This window comes from Archocentrus centrarchus, unplaced genomic scaffold, assembly GCF_007364275.1.
Source record: "Archocentrus centrarchus isolate MPI-CPG fArcCen1 unplaced genomic scaffold, fArcCen1 scaffold_104_ctg1, whole genome shotgun sequence".
In the NCBI taxonomy this organism is placed as follows: domain Eukaryota; kingdom Metazoa; phylum Chordata; class Actinopteri; order Cichliformes; family Cichlidae; genus Archocentrus; species Archocentrus centrarchus.
The window spans coordinates 1-25,437 of NW_022060149.1; the positions used below are offsets into that span (position 1 = coordinate 1).

Sequence of the window (25,437 nt, forward strand, 5' to 3'; positions counted from 1 at the left end):
TAATGGACTGGTTCTTATAGAGCTTTTCTGCTTGAGCACTCAAAGTGCTTTATACAACATGCCTCATCTACCCATTCACACTAGGACTACATGCTTTCTATCTAACATTCACCCTCTAGTGAACACATCGGAGAGCAACTTGGGGTTCAATATGGTGCCTGCAGACTGGAGCAGCTGGGGGTCAAACCACCAACCTTCTGATAGTAGGTGGCCTGCTCTACCTCCTGAGCTACAGCCACCCCATGGTCTGTAACAGTGCTTAGATAGATGGTATGTGTCAAAGTTACATCCACATGGATGGCAGGACCCAAGGTTTCCCAGCAGAACATTGCCCAAAGTCTCACACCGCCTCTGTCAGCCTCCGTCATCTTCCCATACTGCATCCTGGTGCCAGGTAATCCCCAGGAAAGAGATGGCCACGCATCCAGTGATCCATGTAATGTAAAGGAAAATGTGACTCATGAGACCAGTGCTCCTTCTTCCATTGCTCTGTGGTCCAGTTCTAATGCTTACGTGCCCATTGTTGGTGCTTTTGGTGGTAGACAGGGGTCAGCATGGGGCACCCTGACTTGCACAACAAACTGCAATGCGCTGCGTATTCTGACACCTTTCTATCAGAACCAGAATTAACCTTTTCGGCAGTTTGAACTACAGTAGCTTGTCTATTGGATTGGACTACACACGGGTCAGCTGGCCCTCCCCACGTGCGTCAGTGAGCCTTGGCCACCCATGATCCTGTCGCTGGGTCACCACTGCTCCTTCCTTGGACCACTTTTAATACATACTGACCACTGCAGACGAGGAACACAGCAGCTGCAGTTTTGGAGATGCTCTGACCCAGTCGTCTAGCCATCACAGTCTCTGTCAAACTCGCTCAAATCCTCACACTTGCCCATTTTTTTCTGCTTTTAACACATCGACTTAAATATATCCCACCCACTAACAGATGCAATGATGAAGAGATAATCAGTGTTAGCCACTTCACCAGTCAGTGGTCATAATGTTATGCTTGATCAGTGTAAGTAACATAAAAGAATGGAGCCATTTCTGTGAGACGCTTTCATTTTAAAGCACTCATATCTTCATTTGCTACTCTTTCCAGTGTCAGGTTACCTGTTCCATCCACATGTGTTCCATGCTGTATAAATGTTAACATAAACAAAGTGTACACTGTGTGTGTGTGTGTGTGTGTGTGTGTGTGTGTGGTGTGGTGTGTGTGTGTGTGTGTGTGTGTGTGTGTGTGTGTGTGTTTAAACAGTTTAAATGATGTCTGATCTGAACGATCTGAAAACAGTAATATGGAAGAGTCACTGTAGCTTGTTTAATAATGTAACAGTCGTATCATCTTGTTGATGAAGCCATTTGTTCCATCTGCAGGTGTAGACTTTGGCTATGAGAGTCAGAAGCTGCTGTTCAAAAATGTGGACTTTGGCATTGACATGGACTCGAGGAGTAAGTATTCTGCTTCTGTGTTAACTTGGGAGAACAGAGTCAACATGTAAACGGGTATCTTTGGTAAACAAAGCTGTGTCTGAGTTTCGGTTTCTCGTCCACATGTAAACAGCACTTTAGGTAACTGAAAAACTCCTTCCACCATGAAGCTCTTCAGAAACTCAATTCCTGCGTTTAATCTCCTTTTCGACACTTTGTTATTGTTGGCCAACATTTCTGTACAGTGAAGATTATAATGCCACCTGTTGCTTTGGCATGCTCATGACAGTTTTTTTGCATTTTCAAAACAAAGTGAAAAAAATCCCTGTGTACATGTGGATATAGCCTGACACAAAGCTGACAAAAAAAATTTTGCTAACACAAGAAAGTCTTTTGTTGCAAAGAAAACAGAAGTAAACATGGATACACTGAGAGAGGTCACCGTGTTGTTGGGAATCAGATTGTGACATAAAAAGATACATTATTATGGATGAGTTTTTATTCCTAACTCCCGTTGTTTTTGTGTTGTACAGTGTGAAGCGTTCTGTAATGTCTTATGTTTGTCTCTTTTCACTTCCTGCTGTAGTTTGCATAGTTGGACCCAATGGTGTCGGGAAGAGTACCCTGCTGCTGCTGCTTACTGGCAAAATAAATCCTGTAAGGCTGGTGATGAACAACTGTAATTTTACATTTTACTAAAACCTTCACTCTGCTGACTTAACTGGATGTTTTCCTTTTTTAGACTAAAGGTGAGATGAGGAAGAATCATCGCCTGGTGAGTAACTTCCTGCTGGTGTTTTAAGGGGTTTATCATATTAACAGTTTACAGTTTAAGCCGTTTTGATACATTTTCAGCAGCTCAAGTGTAATTGGACAATTGACAAACAGTTTTATGGCCAGGTGAGGCGTGTTCCTTCATTATTCCACGAGAGATTAAACGGATACAAGATCTGGAGATGATTGCAAGTGTTGAACTTGTACAGTACTGGGCATTAGTATAACTACGTTTAAGGAAGTAATTCTTCCAAATTGTTGAGCAGCTGCTCAGTTTTCAGTTTTATTCCCACATAGTTTCATTAATTTAACAGTGTTACATCCTCACTGTATATGTCAGTGGATACTGTGGCTCCCCTGCTAAAGAAAGCATCAAATCAGAGAAAGTTGACTTACTGGTATAATTCACAAACCTGCACCTTTTAAAGCACAGAACTTTGTGCAGTATTGCTAAAATTAGAATAATCTCAGAGTGATGCTGAAAAGCTAGTTCATGCATTTATTACGTCTAGGCTGGATTATTGTAATTCATTATTATCAGATCAATTGAAAGTCTCCCTGAAAATATTGGCATCTCTCCACTGGGTCCCTGTTAAATTCATAATTGCATTAAAAATCCTTCTCCTCACGTACGAGGTCTTGAATAATCAGGTCCCATCATACCTTATTGTCAGAATAGAGCACTTCAGACTTCCGGGTTTTAAAAATGGAATGAGAGGCAGCATCTTCAGCTTTCAGGCCACTCTTCTGTGGAACTAGCTCCCAGTTTGGATTTGGAAGACAGACACTCTCTCTGCTTTTAAGATTAAGCTTAAAACGTTCCCTTTTGATAAAGCTTATAGTTGGGTGACCCTGAACCCTCTCTTATGCTGAAATAGGCCTATGCTGCTGGGTTGATGTTAATGCAAGTGAAGGAGGCAATCATCAGGCTGGAAACCAAAGCAAAGGAAAAAGTCAAAACTGGAAGCAAATAAAGTGCTTTTCCCCACTTTTGTTTTTTTTTACCCCCCCAGAATGTCTCATCTTTTCAGACTGTCTCCCTCTGTATAATCGGGTGGGGGAGTCCAGCTGCTGTCAGTTTATAGACCACTGCCACCTGTTTTAGTGGAAAATACTGCAGGCATAGCCTGTGTGAAAAGCTGAAACACTGTTTTACCAGTTAACATGTTTTTTTTTTTTTTCTGTCTGCAGAAAGTGGGCTTCTTTAACCAGCAGTATGCGGATCAGCTGAACATGGAGGAAACAGCCACAGAATATTTAATGAGGAACTTCAATCTTCCATACCAGGATGGCAGGAAGTGCCTAGGACGTTTTGGCCTCGAGAGCCACGCCCACACCATTCAGATCTCCAAATTGTCTGGTATAAACATGAACCGCTCAACAGGAATGTTTACTGCAGGGTCTTGTAAGGGAGATATTTGCTAACAGTGTCTGGATTTTGCCTTCATCAGGTGGTCAGAAAGCCAGAGTAGTGTTTGCTGAACTGGCCTGTCGTCAGCCTGATGTACTGATTTTGGTAAGCACTACTCAAGCCTCTTTCCCACCAACAGGGTTCCGGAGCCGGTGCCTTTTTTGAACCGTTAGGCAGGTTTTCCACTGCGGAAGCACTCGGTGCTCGGCCAAAAAACATGTTCAACTCCGGCCCCGCAAACTAGTGGTCTCGAACCAAGAACGCGTGGCGAAAGCGGCAGAAGAGCGTGACTCTGCCATCTCAACATCAAGTTTTCTACCATATTATGTGTGTATTACATGAGAAAAGCGAAGAGATTTTCACAGCTGTGAATTAGGTTGGGCTCTAAGGCTGAACTTGCTGCTTTGTATCAGTTCATGTCACAGATAAAAGGACACAAAGTGCGTACTTGTCGACTTGCTCTAATCGCTGTCTGTGTTTACCTCTGTGCTGCACACAGATGCTGCAGTAGTTTGTTTTGGACCGTAAAACGTATTTGCAGCACAACAAAGGGGAGCGTGTTCTCCCACGTTTGTGCGCTTCGGCTTCCGTGTCCAGACGAGGACCCGCCCACACTCGTATGTAAAGGAGCAGTTCACAGAAACGTGGTGGAAACGCGGGCCCGTTCTTAAGCGTTTCGCCGGTTTATTGAAACCAGCACTGTCACGAGCACCGGCTCCTCGGCGGTGGGAAAGTAGCAACAGTCTTTTGTTCTCCCTCTGATGATTAGTGAATGGTACCCTGTTGATTGAGTGATCTTTTTGTCTCATAGGATGAACCTACCAACAATCTGGACATTGAGTCAATCGATGCTTTATCAGAGGCCATCAATGAATACAAAGGAGGTAAGATTTGTTGGTTCAGTGCTTATTGTCACAAGTGATACTTGAACTGACAGAACCACAAGGACCTCCATAAGTGCTCAACAAATTCAAATGATGCATACATCTATTTCAGATACTTAAGTAATGAGTGAAATGGAAAGCATTACTATGAAAGGTGTCTTTGGAACAATTAGGATAGATACTTAGTCTCTGGAGCTTGAACAAAGGCGACTGGACTTCTTTTTGTTTCTTGAAGACATTTCTCACCTGAAAGGTGGAGAGTTTTTAACCCCCTGTGGGCGTAGTCCCCTGGAGGTGGTTATGACCCTCTATTGTTGATGTGCATAATCACATGTGCCAAGGTGTGAAGGAAGGCGTGGGTCATTTCAATCAGTGGTTTCAGGTGAAACCAAAATAGGACTGAAACAAAGGTGTGAATGAGGGTTGGGCTGGGAAGGGAGCTCAGGACAGTAAGCAGGGGGGGGGGGGGGGGGGGGGGGGGGGGGGGGGGTCGGGGGGGGTTGGTGATGTAATCCACCTCCTCTGTTCAATGATGGTTGTTCACAGTGGACATAGTAATAATGATAATAAGAAGCAAACCTCCATAAAGGCAGCTCACTTTCTGGGCAGCATTTGCTTTTAAGGGAAAAGTATTCATTTAGTATTTTTTCTGTTCTTTTTAAACATTAAGATGTTTGTAGTTCAGTAAAAATAAGATAAGGGCAGCATGACAGATGTTTACTTTGATTACACACAGGTATTGATTTGTAAACACTGGACATGAATAACTTGAGCTTATTTCATAAGCAGAAGAGGATGGATGGATTTTTCTCACTAACGAAGCAGCTCATTCTCTTTCTCTTGGCAATACTTTCCATAAAGATGTAACACGTTTTGGGGTCACCTTGAAAGAAGGGCAGATGTGAATGAATAAATGTGAGATCAGGGGTCAAATGTGACATATTTGCTGCAAACTATAATGTGATATTACCATATATCAGTATCATTTACTAAATGTTGCCGATACAAAGGCAGCAGAATTTTAAACATAGTTTTAAAGACATTTTATGAATGTTTGACCTTATTTGACCTTGAAGATGAGGTCAGATGTCCAAAGTAATGTGATATTTAGAATCCTCATATATCTTTCCCTACATGCCCATATGTTGTCAATACAAAGACAGTAATAAACATAGTTTTAAATAGCTCTATATAGCATGATTATCACTTTGACCTTCAGATCAGTCTATTGAAAGAGAGGTCAGAGGTGACATATTTTAAGTCATTATAATTTCTGTATATTGACACTAAACACCACACTTGGAAGAATCATAGTTTCTAAGTTAAAGGCTTTTTGTCAGATTTCAACCAATAAATCATTGAGCTTGAAGACTTTTTAATTTTAATGGATTGTTAACACGACCCCCCCCCCCCCCTGCTCACCTACAAAGTTTTATCAGAGTTAATTCAAAATTTTTGCTATTGTGTATTTACAGACAGAATGGCACACAAGTCAGAACAAAACATGACCTATAGTAATAATGCAGCCACTGCAGAGACCTTAACATAGCTCTCTGCGTGTCTGTGTACCTGCCTAACTTTACTCTTAAAGGGGCATCCCGGCAGGATGTGCTTATGGATGTGTGAACGCCCCTTGAAGCTGAGACCTGGCGCGTATATGATGCAGCATTTTATTTCAAACAAAGCTCAGCATTTCTGCACCAAGAATAAAACTTGTGGAATTGAAACAGTTTGAAACAGAAGTTGATATTTACAATTTCAGCCTGGTCTTCACTCGTGTGCAGAGTGCAGACCAGGCTGATGCAGTGATCTGAAAATATCAGCCACACAACATGGTCTGAAAGGGAGATCAGCCATATTTAACTCGGATACCTCATTATTATTAATTTTATGGGTCATATCAGGCTGCAGTGTGTGTGTGTTGGTCAGGCTCTATGTCAAACAGTCATACACAGAAAAGTAATTGTAGTTTTTAAAGTCATACATTAAAAAGCAGGGCCTTTTGCAACTATGTGGAGTAGCCAGCCAGGAGTGGTCCAGGTGCAAGGGCTCAGGCACATTTTATTGCCACTACTCCATCATACACAATCTTAATTGCATATTTGAATGAGTTTGTATTGCTGAGTGTAAATGGAGTTGTTTTAATGAGGCACTGGGCCTCGTGTGCATTTTTGCCTCCTGGGCTTTAGCAATAAGTCTTTAAATCACAGTGTATGAGCTGAGTATGTACTGGAACATTAACACCCCGTCTTTCTTGTCCAGCTGTGATCATTGTGAGTCACGATGCGCGGCTCATCACAGAGACCCAGTGCCAGCTCTGGGTGGTGGAGGACTGTAGCATCAACCAGATTGACGGAGACTTTGACGACTACAAGCGGGAGGTGCTGGAGGCCTTGGAGAGACCATGGTCAGCAAAGTCAACCCATGAGCTGCTGCCAAACACTCCCTGTGGACTGGCTGGTAGAGCATGTGTAATATAGGTTTTTCAGAGGTATATTACCTTCCTCTGGACTGCACCATCTTTATGGGGTTGAAGTTGGACAGATACTGGAATATAAATCTACCACCGCTTTATAAATATGGAGGTGATGAAATGTCTTGAATTATGCTAAAGTAAAACAAATGATTAAATTTTTCATCATGTGGTTTATTGTACAATTTTTTTTGCACACTTATAAGACAAAAACATCTTCATATGGTCCAAACAACTTTCACTTTTTGACAGCATGATCAGCACCGCGATCACTTTAAATAAGCTTTATATGTCTTCTTGACTTTAGCCACTTCATTCTCATCAGGCACTATTTCCCCATACCATTTGTACCAGTTGTCACCGAAGGATAGGAATGGGGGAGGTGGTGTGGTCCCCACAGCATCATGGGAGTTGGAGTAGTCCTCCCCTGAAAATTCCACATGTGGAATCTGAAAGGGAAGAAAACCTAGAAGAGAAGAGTTTGATTTAAAAATTATTGAATTGTTTTATTGCATCCGTAGCTACAGTTTACCATTCATGAGTGGGGTTTTTTGGTGCTGGTGTGGATTTTACCAGCATGTTTCCAACAGCAGATCACCCAAATAAAGAATATCATTTAGTTCTCCAGATATTTTTAGAAAAAATGTGTGAACTTTTAACAGTTTAATTAATTAATCAATTAAAAAAAGAAAAGGAAAAAAGGACTACAGTCACTTGAGTGAAGGTAGGCTGAGTGACAGCTAAGATGCTCAAGATTTTCCTGTCAGCTCTCGCTCTGTTACGTACCATGATCTTTGGCTGTGTTAATTGCCTTATTTAGCTTCTTCTGCTGCTTCATACACACGCCTGAAAACAGCAGAATCAGAACATGAGTGGGAGATCCTGCTGCAGTAACACGTGTACTAACTTTGGTGGTGGGGTGGCTTACCTGTTTGAGTGGAATCAAACACCATTCCAGTGTGGGGACTGATGAACTGCTGCAGCAACTTGACGTTCTACAAGGTACAAAAATATGCAGGTGACGGGGCAACCAACAGGACTGCAGCAAAGCCACACATGCACTTTGGTTACTCTCAAGACAACCACAAATGCTTTGACTGCAAAATCCTGTACCATGAAACATGTTAATAACTCCTTAGAAAGTTCCTTCCACACTTTGATCATTGTGCACAACTCCATACCCAAGAGTAATTACTGTTAAAAACCATTTAACTAAATGGCAATAGTTAAGCTTCGGCTGTTTTCCTCCAGAAAAGTTCTGGTTCCCTCAGTTTGCATCAGCCTTGTAGGCCAGTGAAAACTAAGCAAGATGGTGGAACTTGTGTTTTTAACCTTTAAGCTTTTAGCATCTTATTGCAAATATTGACTCGAAGTCACAAAGTTACACAAGCCTGTTAATAGTGAAGAAACGTAGAAAGCTTGTAGCTGCCAGATGAGCCACCAATGACGTGGTTTGTACATTAGGTCCTGTTAGATCTTACTGGAAACAGATTTTATCCTTCTTGCTTACTGATCAGAATGTCTAATTAAGAATAAATGATACATTTAGTACACTAAGGTTTATGTAGACATGCCATATTTATTAAACATAAAAAGCACTCTTGCTAAACAAAAATACTCCCAATAAATGAAGGGAACTCTCAATCCCCAGTGATTCAGATATTCGTTTATCTGGATCTCAGTCTAAACGTGACGCAATCAGTCTGATGTAATCATGCAGCTGCATTTAGAAAGTTACTTTAAATACATTTAGTTCAGTTTAAGTTTTAAAGTCATTTGAGCCTCATCTTCACTGAGACGTTCACGTCATTTCCAAGATCCAACTGTGACATTTTTCCATCACGACAAATGATTGATCAGTGTTTTATGTGGCTAAAGCTTCATACAGATCATTTTTTATTTAAACAGTGACTGCTACAGTAAATGTCTACAGTGCAAGAAAATGGGCTGATGGTCTGACTGCTGCATTACTGTCCACAGACTAACAGAGTTAGAAAGACTACTTGGATTTGATTCTGAGCTGATAATAAATCTGACGCAATCGTCGTCTCCATCCTTACATACTGTCGGCTGAATGATTGGAAAAGTGCTCACACTAACTATCATCTAATTGGGATTTCAGTGTTTGTAAAAATGCAAACTTCTGCAGGTTAAGTCACTCCCCTTTGCACTTTCAGCAACTCATACAGCTGGTTCAGGTGCAGCAGGAGGAGAGGAGTCAGAAAGAAACTTGCCCGACTGATTTTTCTAGAGCAGAGATCCTCAAATCCAGGCCTCGAGGTCTGGTGTCCTGCAGCTTTTGAATGTGTCTCTGATCCAACACACCTGATTCAAATGGCTGAATTACCTCCCCAGTATGCAGTCAAGTTCTCCAGAGTCCTGCTAAAGACTTCTATATTTGACTCAGGTGTGTTTGATCGGGGACACATCTAAAACCTGCAGGACACCGGACCTCGAGGCCTGGATTTGAGGATCTCTGCTCTTGAGTTTTGTTTTTTGCTCGTGTCCTTGTTGCTGCTGGTAGCGTGAGATTGTACCTGCAGCTCATTCTGGTTTATTTCAGTTTTATTTATATAGTCCCAATTCACAACACCACTCACCTCAACGCACTTAACATTGTAAAGACCAAACACTATTAGAGAAAATCCCAACAACAGACAGTGCTCATGTCTGTTGTTCATGACAGTGGGAAGGAAAAACTTCCTTTAACAGAAAGCAACCTCCAGCAGAACCAGGCTCAGGGAGGGGCAGCCATCTGCTGCAAGCATCTATCAGCCTCAAAAGCCCTGTCTCAATCCAGAAAACTACTACCGGTATGTCCTCTGTGTGTGTTATGACACCAGCAGCGTGACTGAGGTATTAACCCACCTGATGGTGAATAATGATGTTTGGATCACGACAAATTGGGCAGGGGTTTCCACATATCTTGTCGCCTCTCTAGAGAAACCAGAACAAGTGCCCCAGTTATTTTGCATGACAAAACTAATGTGAGCGATCAGTGGGAAATTAAAGCTGGAAATAAAACTGTAATATTACAATGCAAGTCTTGCGAGTCTTCTGTGGGGGAATGCCTCCTTTGTGGTTCCTCCTGTAGCCAGCCCACACTGGATTTCTTCCATACCTTTCAATATACTCTGCCAGGGGAAGAAATACACAATGAGACCACAAATTTGAAATCTCAAGATAACAATTATTTTCCTTTAAGGTACCTTCACTCTCCAGGTAATCCCAAGGCCTGTCCTTGTAACGGGTCAGAGCCTCCGCAGCCTGAGCAGCATGCTCGTCCTGCAGCGATGCCGCTTTGCAGTAAGCGTGACTGGGATGGACATATGGCAAGAGAGACGGGCATGTCCTCAAGGGCAGCCTGTGGAAATAGGACTGAAAGCACAGGAAGACAACCTCATTACAAAACCAACACATCATCATCATCATCTTAAATGTACCCTGAAGAGGTTTGGGAAACATTTTGGACTCTAATTCTAAAGAACGTGTCCCAGAAGTCGTGTTACAGTGAGGCCAGTCCCTTTATTGTTGCTGCAGACTGAAAACTTTTGGCATAAAAAAATGAAAAATGAGACAAAAGATCAACATCTCAGCTTTTATTTATAAAACGGGTGGATTCAGACAAAAGGCGCCATCTTCTGACCTGTGTATCTGATCCAGATGTAAATACCAGGAAATAAAAGCTGAGATGTTGGTCTTTGTCTTAAATTCAGGTTTTAATGTCAAACCCAAATGTTTTAAGGATACAGCAAAAAATAAAGGGACTGGCCTCACTGCTCCAATACATGCATCAGGCACATAATAGTAACCAGGAACAGCTAACTCATTATTAATTATTTTTAATGTTATTTCATACAAAATTATGAAATTGGGAGGAAAAAAAGGCTGCATGACTTTTTGCTGGGTTACCTGAGTGAAATATTAACTAAATATAACATGGGCATAAATATGGCTGGTCTTCTTAAGAAAATGTATCCACTGAGAGTATGACCTAGTATGTTAAAATGGTAACTGCATACTTAATCATGTATTACAATGTTAGTGTAAAATGTTTGCCTGAAGAATCAGGGAGACAGAACCCTGCTACTGACATTAATCTCCCTGAGTGGGAAAAGAACAAAAACTGGGACATGCTATTCATGTCTCCTAGTTTATTAAATATTTAAATAATTCATTCATTGTGGAAACTAAATCAGATGTGCTTACTATGCATTAATACCACTAAAAAGTGTCTTATGATGCCTGTTAAGAAAATGCCTGGTGACACAATGTGTTCTAATTTGTTCGAGTTCTTCACCTTTGAAACCAGTGCTGCAGATCATATCCAAAAAAAAACCACACAACATAGAAACATACTGCTGACCTGGTGCTGAAAATGATGCCAAAAACTGCTATTAATTCAAAAATCTGTTGATTATGAAAAACATCAGCATCACAGTTAATATCAAAACATGATTTCATGTTGATACTGGGTTCAAGCTGGTGCTTTTCAAGCAATACTGACCAGGGACTGTTAATTAGTTACTTTCTATGTGTAAAAACAGGTTTTTATTATTGTGTATCTTTTATGGCTTATAGCTTTTTCTATCAGAGATAGCTTTGAGCATACACATAAGGAAGATTTATTGGATCTTAATGAATGAAATATTCATGTTGAAAACCTTCACTGACATGCAGTGTGTAATTTGTTGAGAACAAAATTACATAAGTCTGTGGAAATCAAAATGATCAACTCTTAAACAATCACACCAAACCTCAATAATAATTGAAATCGCAGGCTTATTCGGGCCTTAAGTCTAGGGAACATAAATAGTAAATGGACTGGTTCTTCTGTAGAGCTTTTCTACTGTACTTTGAGCTCTTAAAGCACTTTATGCAACATACCGCATCCACCCATTCGTACAAGCACCTTTTTCTATTCTTAAGTACTTCCTAACATTCACACTCCAGTGAACACATCAGAGAGCAACTTGGGGTTCAGTATCTTATGGTATTGAACGGGGTGTGGGGGGGGGGACCCTTTGTATTAATGTTCTTGCTAAGAACGGGACAATTGTTAAATTGCTTTAGCGAATTGTGAAGATAGGTCATTATAGGTCATTTTTAGGGCCCTGATCCAGTTTCTCCTAGCTCAAAGGAGCAGATACCAGTTGCTGCTGCTGGGCTGATGCTCTCGTACAGGCCATCTCCTGGAATCTCTTCCACACTTGAAAGACTGTGTTGGGAGATTCAACAAACCTTCGTGTGACTGATGAGCCATCCTAAAGGAGCTGAACAGTGATGGTATAGTTACCTTGAAAAAGCAGTCCGACTACTGATTACTCCTTTAAAAAGTAACTTAGTTACTTTACTGATTACTTAATTTTAGAAGTAACTAAGTTAGATTACAAGTTACTTTATCAGTTACTTTCAACAGCGGCCGGTCTTGTGCCAAAAAGTGATCGTCTGTCATAAAGTGATTCAGATGTTTCTGTGTTTTTATGTGTAATGTCTTTGCTGATATTGGTAAACAGAGTGCAGTCAGCATGATTTATGAAGGGCTTTCATATAAAACGCAGAAATAACCTGTTTTTCAACAATCTTTAGGAGTCTGTGTTATTGTGCCTACATTATAATCAACCCAGTGATTTTTGGGCACTTCAAATATCTTTATAGAACTGTGATTTTATATTAGTTGTGATTTCTGCAGCTTTCTGAGACAGATTTCTGTTTAAAAAGACATTTTTAATGTCAGACAGTTTTTAACCTTAAAAAAAACACGAATATATAAAAGTCACTTTGCCAAAAACTGAGTGCAGCTTCTACCTTGTGATAGAAATGCTGTTTCTCACTCAAAATGACCTGATATCATTCATGAGAGATATGTTTGTTATATACTTCACAGATTATAGGTCAACAAGTCATTTACAGCCGTTTAAATACAGGGAATGAGTTTTTTGGCAAATAAAGAAAATTGCTGATTGGCAGACGATCACTTTTTGGCACAATACCAGCCTCTACTACATACTATCGTAGAGGGCTTTTCAACTTTTTCAGCTCTCCCCCCACTTACTAGTGTGTACCGAAGTCCAGCTTTTGTTGTTTGGGTGCTGGGGGGCTCCTGCATGAGCCGCAGCTCTGCTTCGCTCCACCTGCTGCGACTCGCTCTGTAAGTTTGTCTGCGCCATGACTCCAGATGTTTCCTCATATTTGACGTAGTGTTTTTGAAACTAGATAGCACTTTGTCGGCAGCACAGAGCGCACAACTAACCTTGATGTTGTCATCTTTAGCTGACACAGACTCACAATAGCGCCTGTATTTCAGCTAGAAAACGCGCATCTCTCTCCTCCCTCCATTGTTTATGTTTGTGTCGCTGTGCTGTTATTGTCCTCATGCCGAAAACGGGACTTAACTGTCGCATCTGTCAGACGTCACTCCCCGAGATGCAGAAGAAAGCAAAAATATAACTTTGTACTGAGGAAAATGACAAAAATAGTAACGCACAGTTACTTGGATAAGTAACTTTAATCTGATTACTGGACTGCAAATAGTAACGCAATAGTAATGCAAATGAGAGAAAGTATTCAGATTAGAGTAACGCGTTACTAAGTAGCGCGTTACTGACATCACTGGAGCTGAACTACCTGTGCAAACCTGAATGGGCTGCTGGTACCGTGTCATTGCTACCAGCAGTAACAATAAGCTAACCTACAGAATAATCAATCGGAGAGATAAAGAGAACGCAGTGGTCTCTGCAAAGCACTATTGTTTGGAGAGTCGTCTTGCTGCGTCTCCAGTGCAGGTTTTGTCACTTTGATTTGCACCAAACCAGGTGAAATACATTCCCAATAGTTTATTGTTGTTGTGTGGAGTTTAGCCGAATTCGTTTTATACTGTGATGTACAAATCTTCATATTTTTCCTTCTGAGCGGTGTATTATGAAGTGGATAAGTTTTATTTAGCTGATGTCCAGAACTACACAATCGCTGCAATCCTACAAAACACTTAAGACGTATTATAGCAAATGGCCAGGCAGCATCCAGCGTTCCCCCCTCGCTTCAGACTCGAGCATACTTTTCACGGGTTAGCCAGCATGTCATATAAATGAACATTATTAATAAATGCAATACCTGGTAATGACGAACTGAATGTAAAATTGAAGGCGACAGGACGACACAAAACCTTCGCGATGTGCTGCATGGAGGTAGCCATTTTTGAGATCCCACCAGGGTTACAGGTGAAAGGTGAAAGGTTAAGTTGCCATACCAAGCATATAATTTTAATCAAAAAAGATTTTTCAGTAATTAATCAATCTGAATCCATATACAACTGAACGCAGTCATTTTCATTTTAATTTGTTGAGTGCAGATTATTATTTTGATGACGTCGCCTTCTCTGTCAGCACGGGCATGTGAATCTATGGCATGTGACAAACGCACAAACCAGTCGCCATTTTGAAGAAATATTCTAAACTAAATTTGTATATCAAGAATTGGTAAAACTGGACTTTATTGATAAAATATATTGCTATAGTTTGGTATGTTTTAAATTATACAAAAATTCAAGATATTACTGCTAATCTCAGGGAGTGAGTCAAAATGACATTTCCAAAATGTGAGATACGCCATATTGTCCTTGAATGGGCAGGGAATGACGGCTGTCCACCATTTTGTTTCAGCGAAAACGTAAAAAAACGTTTCATGTGACGTAAAAACGTCACGTAGTATAAAGGTAAATCCCTCCTTCTTGCGCTCATTCCTGGATTTGGTCAAAGGTAAGTGAAGTCAGAAAAACAGAGGGGCTTATTTTCAACGCATTGTTCGGTTCTTAGTGCGAAATTACTTCCTAATGTATAAAACAGAACATTCAAAGACGTTGATATTGATGAGGGATGGGAATTTTACCAGACAAATGAAATTAAATGTGGCTTTCTGTGTGTTTTGCAGGTGTGAGTTTGCTTTCCCGAAGACTGAACCGTCGAGGACTTTGAACAACTCAAATTCATGTTTTTTCTTCAAGTAATGGACATTTGATTACTATTTTTGCCTCCAGTTTGTTCCTGAAGGAAAGGCTAGCATTTAGCTATCACAGCCCCACCCATAAGAAGTTTTTCAGTTGATATTAAAACCATGAAGGTTGACGACATAAAATTGATTAAATAGGAGCTATAAGTGCCTTAAAAGCACACTATAATATACCCGAGACGCTGAGGATCTAATTATCAATAGTAAGTTGATTTTGAAGTTGAATTGAAATTCCTCAAACGAAATTCGTAGACAATAGGCTAGCTAGCGGTAGCTGGCTAGCAGGCACCGTACGGTAGCTTGGTTTTGCAAATAATTTGAGAATAGACTGTAGTATGAGCTCACACAGGAAAGTGGACGGAAGCAAAAGGCTCCGTTTCTTCGTGTGTGAGACGGAATTGAGTAATTATATAAATAAAGATATAACTGGAAAATTCGTAAAATAACCATAAGCAATCTGTTCATAAAGATGCCATAGGCATAGAAGAGAACTTTCCAGGTCATGAAGCCGGACTTTTTGCCTGCCAAATTTTGTTTTGTAGGGGCTGCTCCACGGAACGAACACCCACCGCAATCTATACATAAAGATTGCGTTAGTGTGAGGATTGTGGACATTTTGTGAAGCACTGTGTGTTGAAATGACGATAATTATAGCGCAGGGACTTCCTGAAAAGCCCAAACCAGGTACTCGGCAATCTGAGGATAAAGATTGCAAGATGACTGGCGAACTGGTCTCTCGAAGCACAAACAGGACTGACAAATATGTGGACTAGTTGTGGTTTGCTTTTTGTCCTCGGGACAGCTCCGAGAGTTAAACCGTTGTTTCCTCGGAACTACATTTGGAGTATCTGGCAAACGGTGTTGCAGAACAAGTTTAGACTCATACTCCATCGCATTGTCTGACTTATATATGCGCATTTGGTTCGCTATATACTTGGTGCTCGCTGTGTTTTTTCCATCAGTGCGGTCTTCGCCGTGACGGCCATTGTTTGTGAACGAGTTGGTTTGTCGCCGACATGGTTAACAGAGGGAGGGCTCTGATTAGCAGTCAGCCTCCAATTCCCTCCCCTTTGTCAAGCAGCTGAGCGCAGGAGCAGGCCTGCCCTCAGCTGTGACAGATGTCAGGTTAAGAACCAGCCTTTTATAGGCTACCTCAGCTGCCCTTATATAACACAGGGCGTTTTACACTGTTGGCTTGATTCCTTCTGAGTCTCCTTGATTTAATAATATACCTTTTTTGCTGGACTCCTAGCCCAAATTTTGTTATTAAGCAATCATAAACATTACAGGAAATATTTTTGTTTCAAAGCTTAGACATTGAATGGAGCCATACATTTGCTGTACATAAGGTACTGGTGATATGTAGTAGCGCCACATTATGTCTTAAAAAAACAAAAAAAAACAATGTTTCCCCTCCTGAACCAGGAACCTGGGTCATGTTTAACAACTGATTGTGTGTATATGTGTAACAATTGTGACATTTACAGGATTTGAGTTATTTGCAGTGTTGTGGAGGTCTGAGACTATTTAAAACTTCTACTACAACAGTTACACGGGTAAGACCTAACTGATTCCTCACATCATGACATTTCCATAAATTGACAAATTGGCACCAAAAGTTTCATAACAAATGCATAGAAAATAAAGTGCATGCTTACTATAAAGGTCAACCGGCAGTTATAAATTTATTTGAAGGTTATTCAATTTAACAAAATAAGACTCCAAAACAATGAAACGTCATCTGCTTGAGTGTTCGCTGTTCTTATTTGGCTCATATGGACTTTTCAAAGGTGAAAGTAAGTAAAAACCGAACACCTCTCAGTCATCAATTTGTTTTACAGTCAGTTTAATTTGTGACAGCTCTATGTGATATTGGCACTAACAACTGTTTTCATTTTTCATACTGTTACTACATAGAAAGTACAGTGCCAGTGTGCAAAAACAAACTAACCTGCAGGTGGCAGTAAGTGGCCAGGCTTGTACCCTCTGGCTGGGATAGCTAGCAGTTATGTCATTGAAACCAAACAGTCCAGTACAGATCCAGATATAGAGAAGCTGACACTGTGATCACATGTTCCAGGCCACAGGTGAAGATTAACAAAGTAATGTCACAGTTTCCAAGCATTTCATTCTTCATGCAGTTATTTTCAATCATATTTTAATTTGTTGTTCAATATAATCTGACTCTGTACCTTTCATCTTGCCATATTAATTAGTTAATTGCAGTAGATTTGGTTTGTATGACGTATGTGTTTGTTTGGTTTTTCTTTGTCCAGTTACAGTTTTGCACAAATGTAAATGACAGTGATAGATGTGTGATATTAAAAACAAACAAACCGATAAATCATTATTAGTAACATTTTTTAAAAGTCCTCTCTTTGCATATTCTGAGCTATTTTTTTTTTTATCTGATACATATAGCTATAATATGTAGAAACATGTAATAAAATAAGCATAATACATAATACACAGGTAAATAGGTTTTCACTATTCTTTTTGTATTAGGTAAATATTGAAATAAAAAGCAAATCATTTATAGCAGGTGTGATGCTTTGTACATCAACTTTGTAAACGTGCAGTGTTGTCTGTCTGCATTGCTGCTGCTTTAATCATAACCTGAGCTAGCATAAAGTGTTCCCTCCCACACAAAAGGAAACCTGTTAACGGTTATGTGCTGTCCTGCAACTGGAAGTCCCAGAGAGCAGAACAACTGTGGCACTGAGGAGCAAGTTGCAGCGTCCTGACGTGGTTGCTGCTTAACTGCATTCAATACTCCAAACATCTGAAGTACGAGGCAGCGCACTATAGCCTTCATGCACTGAGGTGGCATGAAAATGCTGTTGTCTGTATTTGGTGATACGTATGCAACTATGTCGTATATTTATATATATATAAAATACATATAATTAAAGTCTTGTACTCAAATTACTTGCTGGGTAGTTGGTCATAGAGGCCTTCCCTGGAATGGGCCATTTTTAAACTGGTCTGCCATTTGGAGGAAAGTGCTGCTCGAGTCCGCAGTGACTGATGAGACCTTGTCTGTTGGCAGATGGTGTTCCATAGATGCTCTTTAGATGCTGTTGATGGAATGTTCTTGAACAGGTTGGAGCTGTTTGAGTGGAGTCTGGCTGGTTTTTAGTGATTGGTGACTGAATCAGCGTCGACTTTGTTGGTCGGACAAGGAATCTGATTAATGTAGCTGTGACTGTGTGTCCTTGATGTGGTGATTATATTTTTTAAGGAGACCAGGTTTTAGTTTTTGAGTCCAAAGTCAAAAAGACATCCTGGGTGGAATTCTGTTTTATGGAGCGCCCCCCCACTTCTTTTTTTTTTTCTTCTATTGGCAGGCAAATAGTCTACGCTTAATGCGATACTGATTACCACAGACAAAAGTCTTTCTGCGTGTAACACAAACTGTAATACAATTGTGTACTGTAGGTGAGTGTATTTACTGTGGGGTGTCTGTTTCAGATATGGCGGGGGGACCAGTAGAGCCAAGAGAGATCTTGAAAGGTGTGGAAGCTCTGCTGGGAAAAGATGGAGAGCTCCGCAGTCTGGAAGGAGTCCCAAAGGTGTTTAGGTAAAGAACTGAAATTAGAATGGATGTATTTCTTTGCCTTCACTGTTGACAGTGGACTCTAGTTCAGGACTTAATGATACCTTAACACCTTTGCTTTCCCCCCCCCAATGCAGCCTGATGAAAGCTTCGACTAAGATGGTCAGTAGATGTATCTACTTGAACATCCTGCTGCAGACTAGATCCCACGATGTTCTTAACAGGTATGCTGTCCATTGCATTTTGTGGTTCCAGTTCATATTCTGCAACTCTCTACATGCGCAAGGCTGGATAAAAGCATGATGGCTGTTTACACATGTTTAAAAGAAAACAGCAGTTTATGGAGCAATTGTGTGTTTTGGGTCATGTTTCCATTAATTGTTGAACTGTTGTTTTTAAATAATTTTTCCATCTATAATAGTGTTGTAGCAACACTGATTTGTTAAATGTAACCTCTGTCTATCCTTGCAGTACTATAAATTGGTTGTTCCCTCCTTTATCCAGGTTTATCCGAGTTGGAGGCTACAAGCTGCTTAATTCCTGGCTCACTTACTCCAAAACCACCAACAACACCCCTCTGCTTCAGCTCATCCTGCTAACACTGCAGAAGTTGCCTCTCAAAGTAGACCACCTAAAACAGGTACTTTTCTCATTAGTCTCCACAACATACATCCTGTGCTCTATAGAGGAAATGATGGTATCTAACCAGCTTGTAATCTATCCTAGAACAACACAGCCAAGCTGGTGAAGCAGCTGAGCAAGAGTGCAGAGACTGAAGGTGAGTTAAACATTAGAAATGAGTGCTCTTAAATACAGGCAGCAGTGTAGATTTCATTCATAATGTTGCCTCTTGTTTTTAGACCTGAGGAAACTGGCTGCTGTGCTCGTAGATGGCTGGATGGCTACGATCCGCTCACAGAGTGTCTCAAGCAGTAGCACCTCTCCTGCAGGTACAGATATACATATGTTTTAAAATAAAATTTATAATATCCTTTGAACAGCAGATTTTAAGATGCTCTGTCTGTAATTTTTAGATAAGAAAAAGAAGAAAGAGGAGACTAAGGTGCCTCTGCGTGACATAAAGGAGAAAAGTGGGGATGAGGAAAAGAGGAAGGAGAAACCAAAGGCTCACGCACCCAGCCACACAAAGATTCGCTCCATAGGTAAGCTTAAACTGATGAGAGCTGTTGTAGTTAATAAGGAATGGTGTTTGTTTTGTGTGAGCATCAGTGTTTTGTGTTATTTAGGATTGGAAATTGGAGACCCCCCCAACCCAGTCCCTGCTAAGAAGACGCCAGTTGCCCCACAGCTTGGGGACAAATACAACATTAAGCCTCCAGACCTCAAAAGGCACAGGTACTGCACCCCCACAACAGTGTTCTCATCTTTGTGATGATGTTGCATCATAGCTGTGTAGCTGGCTCTCTGGTGCCCTCAGGTGGCACTAACAATACATCACTAACATGCTTCCTTGTGTGTTCATGTTTCCACCTACAGCTCCGGTTCAGGAGATGCTCCACCTCTGGAGAAAAAATATAAGCCACTGAATACGCCCTCCAACTCTGCCAAAGAGATTAAAGTCAAAATAATTCCAGCACAACGTGAGTTCACATACACCTGCAGGTCAATCTTTGCTCTAAGATAGACATGATGGTGACATATCCATAACTTTTTTTTTTTTTTTTCCTCCCTTTGTAGCGATGGAGTGTACAGGATTCCTAGATGCTCTGAACTCTGCCCCAGTGCCTGGAATCAAAATTAAGAAGAAGAAACCTGGTGCTAACACTCCAGCTAATGCCAAGGTGGTCTCCCCCACAACTAACAAGGTACTGACAGATCTTAAGACAGTGTGATCTCTGTATGGCCCCCCCCAAAAAATACTAATAATCTAATTCAGTTTTTCAAGATATGTTATTTATTTGCAAAATCCTCACACTACGTCTGTTTTTGCTTGGTAGAAATTTATATACATTGCTAAGCTGTCAGTTTCTACTTGCTGGTCTAAATGGTAGAATTCTTTAGTTTTTCTTCCTGTGCAGAACTTTGAGACACAGTACAGAGCTGTGGGGTTTCTCACACCAAATATGTATTACTCACGTCTGTTGCCTTTTCTCCTTCAGGCCAGCCCATTTGACAGCAAACCTGCGTATTCATCCACAAAACCTTCATCGCCGGAAAATGCCGCTTCCACCACTCCAGCAGATGAAAATCAGGAACCAGAGCAGCCCGGGACTCCTGTTCCCTCTGAGGACCCAGAGGCTTCTGACAACGGTAAGGTCTTGATGATTTTTATTTATTTATTTATTTTTTTTTAAATGAGCATATGTTATGATATCTTGTGTTTATAGTTCATTGGAAAGGAGCATAAAATATTTTTCTCGTTGCATCTTGTTGTTTGCAGGTGAGAAGCAAATGCTCTGGCAGAACCACGTGGGGAAGAAGAAGAAAGCTGACCAAGAAAGGCAAGAAGAAGAAGACCGTTCACTGGGCTGAAGAGGAGCAGCTGAAACACTATTTTTACTTCGATTAGATGAGACAGAGAGAGGTAAAGGAGGAGGTTTTTGAGTACCCCCAATGTTGGTCTGTAAATCATCAAAAGGTATTAATTACTGATGATACTGTTGTGTTTAATTCACAGTCAATGTCAACAAGATTAAGGACTTTGGTGAAGCAGCGAAACGAGAGCTGATGATGGACAGGCAACATTTGAGATGGCTCGTCGGGCTTTCCCATGGACACAATGGAAGAAAGGGTTCCCTGGACACCCCCAAGACCTCTGACACTGGCAGGCAGTCTGGTCACTCCCGGGGCAAACAGCACAGAGAAGCTGACGCAAAGAGACCGCGAGAATGGGCATTCTTCAAGAGATCTTTCTCAGCAAAGAGAGGTAGGACGCTAGAGTAAATGTGCTATCTGTGGTGATTACTGCCCCCCCCCCCCCCCGTTGAACCATTATTTGCATAAATTATATTATTAGAATTTGACCTTGTTTAATATGAACAGCCAACATTTTAGCAGTGCAGATATGAGAGAAAATGAGGAAAAGCCACTTTAGGTCCACCCTAACTCAGAAAGTTAAAAGGTTTGTCCATAAGAACTTAGTGATGATGATTTTTTCCATTCTTTCTTATTATCAGCGTGCCTGACAGTCCACACGAACCAGATCCAGAGCCGTACGAGCCCATGCCCCCCCGTCTCATCCCGTTGGACGAGGTTAGCTCACCAAAATACACAAACACTCTCTACTATTCTTTCTTAACTCATTTTCTATGTGTGTACTGCCAGCCTACTAAGCTATCAGTGTGGTCTCCAATCCAGGACTCCTCGATGCTGGATGATGCCTACATTGAGCCTATGGACACAACATCACAGCAAGGTGTCGGTGACAGCGCCAAGCTGCCCCCTGTCTTGGCCAACCTCATTGGTAACCTGAGCAACAGCTCCCGCAGCCCGCAAGCCACCAACATTGTCAGCAACACTGTGGCCCCCACTGTCAATGTACAGGAGCTGCTCTCATCCATCATGGTAAATATACAACAAGAGAGTCACAAAATGGCTTTTTAAATTAAAGAATCTCCAAATCAGGTTTTAATTTTTCACCATTTGTCAAATGTCTCTGCAGTTGGTTCAAATGTATTTTTTGTTGTTGGAAAGTGTTGCTGATACAGCTTTCTGTCATCAGGGGGCCTCCGGTAACCAGTCTACTGAAGAACTGATCAAACAACCTGACTTCTCTGATAAAATTAAACAGTTACTGGGTTCCCTCCAGCAGACCCAGAATCAGAACCAGAACCAGACTGGGCCTCCACCAGGTAGACGAAGTTTCTGCTTCCTCTGTAAAATTCCACATGTCCTCCTGAACAGATGACTGCATCTGTTCAGTTGCTTCTGTTTCTCACTTTCTGCTGTTTCTCTGCAGTCAACCAGGGTCTGCTGGGACACGGTCCAGGGATGAATAACATCAACAACATGCACATGCAGATGCCCATGAATGCCGGCTACCCACCCAACAATTCACCTGGCGGTCCTCGCTTTAATCACCCCCCACCCCTCACAACCACGGACCACCGTTCAATGCTGGCGGAGGTCCACGCATGATGGGACCACCGCCGGGTCAGGGCAGAGGAGAAAGCAACTACTGGGGAGATGAGTCGATGAGAGGAGGGCCACACAGAGGTGGGCACTTTCACCGAGGAGGCCGGGGTCGGGGAGGAGGAGACCCAGGATTCAGGGGCAGAGGACGAGGAGGCCCCAGAGGAGGACACAATAACATGAATGGTACCTCATTTTCAAATTATTTGATGTTAAACTCCAATGTGCTAATCTACAACAGTCAATCTGCTGCTCTGTTTCTCTGTTTAATTCACATACTTCATCTTTTAATCTGTCATCATGCTGTTTTCTCCTGGCAGACATGTCCAAGAGACCCGTGTGTCGGCATTTTATGATGAAAGGAAGCTGCAGGTATGAGAGCAGCTGTGCGTTTTACCACCCCGGGGTAAACGGACCGCCACTGCCCCCCAAGTACCCTGCTAACAACCAACATAATCAGCACTCACAGCATGGGCACTAGGTGACACCGCTGCCAGCCTGGGAACAAGTGAAGGACACTAGACCAGCCATTAATGGTGATCCAGTTAATGCAGGACGTCCTGTCCCGCACAGTGAGGTGTCTGAAGCCTTGCTGCCAGTGACTGAAGAGAATCTCTGATAGAACGAGAAGAGAGAAGATGAGTGTTAACGAGTGACTTGAAGCCTGTGAGGTGATCACTGATGTGACTGTTTTTATTGTGATCAGTTTTAACAGCGAGAATAAAACAAGCCACCATTTTTGACCACTATGTGTGAACTGCTGCAGCTTGCTGCCTGTCCGCTCTGCCACTTTCCAAATCACTAACACGGTCGACTACATGGAAATGTTCCACCGTTCTTTGTACCAAATGTGATATCAGTTTGATGTTCTCCTCTAATTTTGTTAACGCATCAGTAAGGATTGTACAGAAGAGTCACAAATGTTTTTCCCTTCCTGCATGAGACAAAACTTTAGGAAGACCCAGCTGAACTGGGCCTGTAAAGGAACATGACACTTAAACTGGCCAATTTTCTGCCTACTCCTAAAGAAATGCGTCTGTTAACTGTGCTGACCTGAACCTTTGCTTTTTTTTTTTCTTTTTTTTTTTTTTGCTTTTCTTAAGCAGTAATTTGTCATATGTAAGCTTTCAGGCTCATCGGTTCAGTCAGGTCCATGTGTGTCGTGAGACAATCGTGACATGCTCAGAAGAGCTGCTGCCTGTCACTTCTGTACTCATCTGAATCCAGGAGGGGTTTGTGTTGTCAGTGTTAAAGATAGGAACGGTGAATCCCTCTGTGGTCACCTCTATTATGTGTTTTCTGTGAAAACAATCATTTATGTGTCTCTTGTGGGACTGTGAGAATTTTTGTTTTTGAACCTTTCATCTACATTTTTTTGATACAAACTTGGCAGTGTGGTTCATTTTTCTTTTGACAGTATAAACTGTATGAATAATAAATTCATACACGTCAGTTGAGTTTTTTTGTACACAGTGTATTAAATAAATGTTTAAATACTGAACAGGTGTTGCTGTGTGTTTTGGTATGAGCAGCGAGCGGTTTGGATTAAACGTGAATTCAGTGCCGCACAGAAACCTCAGTCACTCTGTAGAAATGAGCAACATTTTGGGGAATATTTGTCAGCTCAGGTGTTTATGAGCTGTTTGATGTGCTTCATTTTAAATCAGGAAAACGCATCCTGTTCCATACAGGTCCATCCATACCTCTGTGTGTAGAGAGCTGACGTCAGATCCGTGTTATCAGGGCAGGGCTGAGTGCATCTGGTGGATGTGAAGTGTTAACAGGAGTGGCCTTTAACCCTGCCCTTTAGTGCAAATATTGACGGTTGTGTATAGAGCACACAATGAGAGAGGGACAGAGTGAACTAGAAAGAACAGGGGCTTAAGGACACCTCAGCACTAAGCTGCTCCCACATCCTGTTGGAAGCAGCATGGAAAACCTTTATGCAGTACTATGTGAAGGTTTCCACCAGAAAATTGCAGTGAGGGTAAAAAAAAAAAAAAATTAAGCAAGAATACTGTAAATGAATACAGAACCTCACGCAATGTGAATGTCACACAACATGAAATAAAAGTTGCAAAGCAGGAAATGTGAATCTTGCATGTAGGAGCAAACCTGGGAAAAGTTGAGGGATACTTTGTAAAATCGAGGTCATAAGAGGTATGCTTTTTGAAGCACTTCTGCTTGGATTGTTTTGTGTGGGAGGCAGAGTTACAAACCTGTCATATCTTAACGGCTGGACCCCAGCAGATCTATAGATCCCACCAAGGACAAAATACAGTTAGATATTACTACCCTCAAATAATCAAAGGACTCTGAATTCATCCATATTTAGGAACTGGAGGATCACTGCTACCAATCAGAAGCTCACATTGAAGTGCAGTAAAGAGACGTCCCTGATGGACAGTTCCAGCAGATGATATGTGACCCGAAACCAAGAAATCTGCTCTCTGTCTCTAGTCCCTGTCGGCGCTCTCGCTGCAGCATTTTGGATCAGCTGAAAGCTTTTTTTTTTTTTTTTTAAAGAATAACCTGATAATAATGAATTACAGCAGTTGAGTTTAGAAGTAATAAATACATGAACTAGTTTTTCAGCATCACTCTGAGGCAGGATGTTTCTAATTTTAGTGATATTGCACAAATTCAAGAAAGCAGTCCTACAGATTTGTTTAATGTGTGTGAAGGACATACCCTGGTCAACAATCAAGATTCCTCACAAGGTAATCCCACCCAGAGGAAGTATCTGGTTAGACGGATGCTTAATTCCTCTAAATATTATTGCTGACCACAACAGGTCAAGGAAATTAAA

At 41.4% G+C, this 25,437-nt stretch overlaps 3 protein-coding genes across 3 annotated transcripts; 2 read left to right on the forward strand and 1 right to left on the reverse strand.

The window, feature by feature from the left end:
* Positions 1–1,317: 1,317 nt before the first annotated feature.
* LOC115775314 (ATP-binding cassette sub-family F member 1-like) lies at positions 1,318–7,136 on the forward strand. Its single transcript, XM_030722853.1, has 7 exons — positions 1,318–1,452; positions 2,018–2,088; positions 2,174–2,206; positions 3,397–3,565; positions 3,657–3,721; positions 4,428–4,500; positions 6,763–7,136. The coding sequence occupies exons 1-7, from the start codon at positions 1,353–1,355 to the stop codon at positions 6,978–6,980; spliced, it is 729 nt and encodes a 242-aa protein (XP_030578713.1). The 5' UTR covers positions 1,318–1,352; the 3' UTR covers positions 6,981–7,136.
* On the reverse strand, positions 7,127–14,183 carry LOC115775313 (28S ribosomal protein S18b, mitochondrial-like). Its single transcript, XM_030722852.1, is given in 8 exon segments — positions 7,127–7,439; positions 7,760–7,819; positions 7,902–7,968; positions 9,842–9,910; positions 10,010–10,107; positions 10,183–10,351; positions 14,087–14,125; positions 14,127–14,183. Coding segments are annotated over 8 exon segments (741 nt in total). The 5' UTR covers positions 14,169–14,183; the 3' UTR covers positions 7,127–7,242.
* A 503-nt stretch (positions 14,184–14,686) lies between these two features.
* On the forward strand, positions 14,687–24,129 carry LOC115775316 (serine/threonine-protein phosphatase 1 regulatory subunit 10-like). The gene is given in 24 exon segments (XM_030722855.1): positions 14,687–14,730; positions 14,903–15,183; positions 18,452–18,560; positions 18,674–18,760; positions 19,041–19,176; positions 19,263–19,314; positions 19,397–19,486; positions 19,571–19,699; positions 19,784–19,892; positions 20,034–20,137; positions 20,235–20,362; positions 20,657–20,811; positions 20,941–20,980; positions 20,983–21,061; positions 21,064–21,081; positions 21,175–21,269; positions 21,271–21,384; positions 21,386–21,423; positions 21,674–21,749; positions 21,855–22,061; positions 22,219–22,348; positions 22,456–22,581; positions 22,584–22,814; positions 22,949–24,129. Coding segments are annotated over 22 exon segments (2,412 nt in total). The 5' UTR covers positions 14,687–14,730; positions 14,903–15,183; positions 18,452–18,453; the 3' UTR covers positions 23,110–24,129.
* The last annotated feature ends 1,308 nt before the right edge of the window (positions 24,130–25,437 follow it).

What these genes read in the sequence shown, in the direction of transcription:
- LOC115775314 (XM_030722853.1), top strand. Translation starts at nt 1,353, where the DNA reads ATGAAGCCATTTGTTCCATCTGCAGGTGTAGACTTTGGCTATGAGAGT. An exon ending in TCAGATCTCCAAATTGTCTG is followed by an intron (nt 3,566 to 3,656) that starts GTATAAACATGA and finishes TGCCTTCATCAG; the next exon opens with GTGGTCAGAAAGCCAGAGTA. An exon ending in CATCAATGAATACAAAGGAG is followed by an intron (nt 4,501 to 6,762) that starts GTAAGATTTGTT and finishes TTTCTTGTCCAG; the next exon opens with CTGTGATCATTGTGAGTCAC.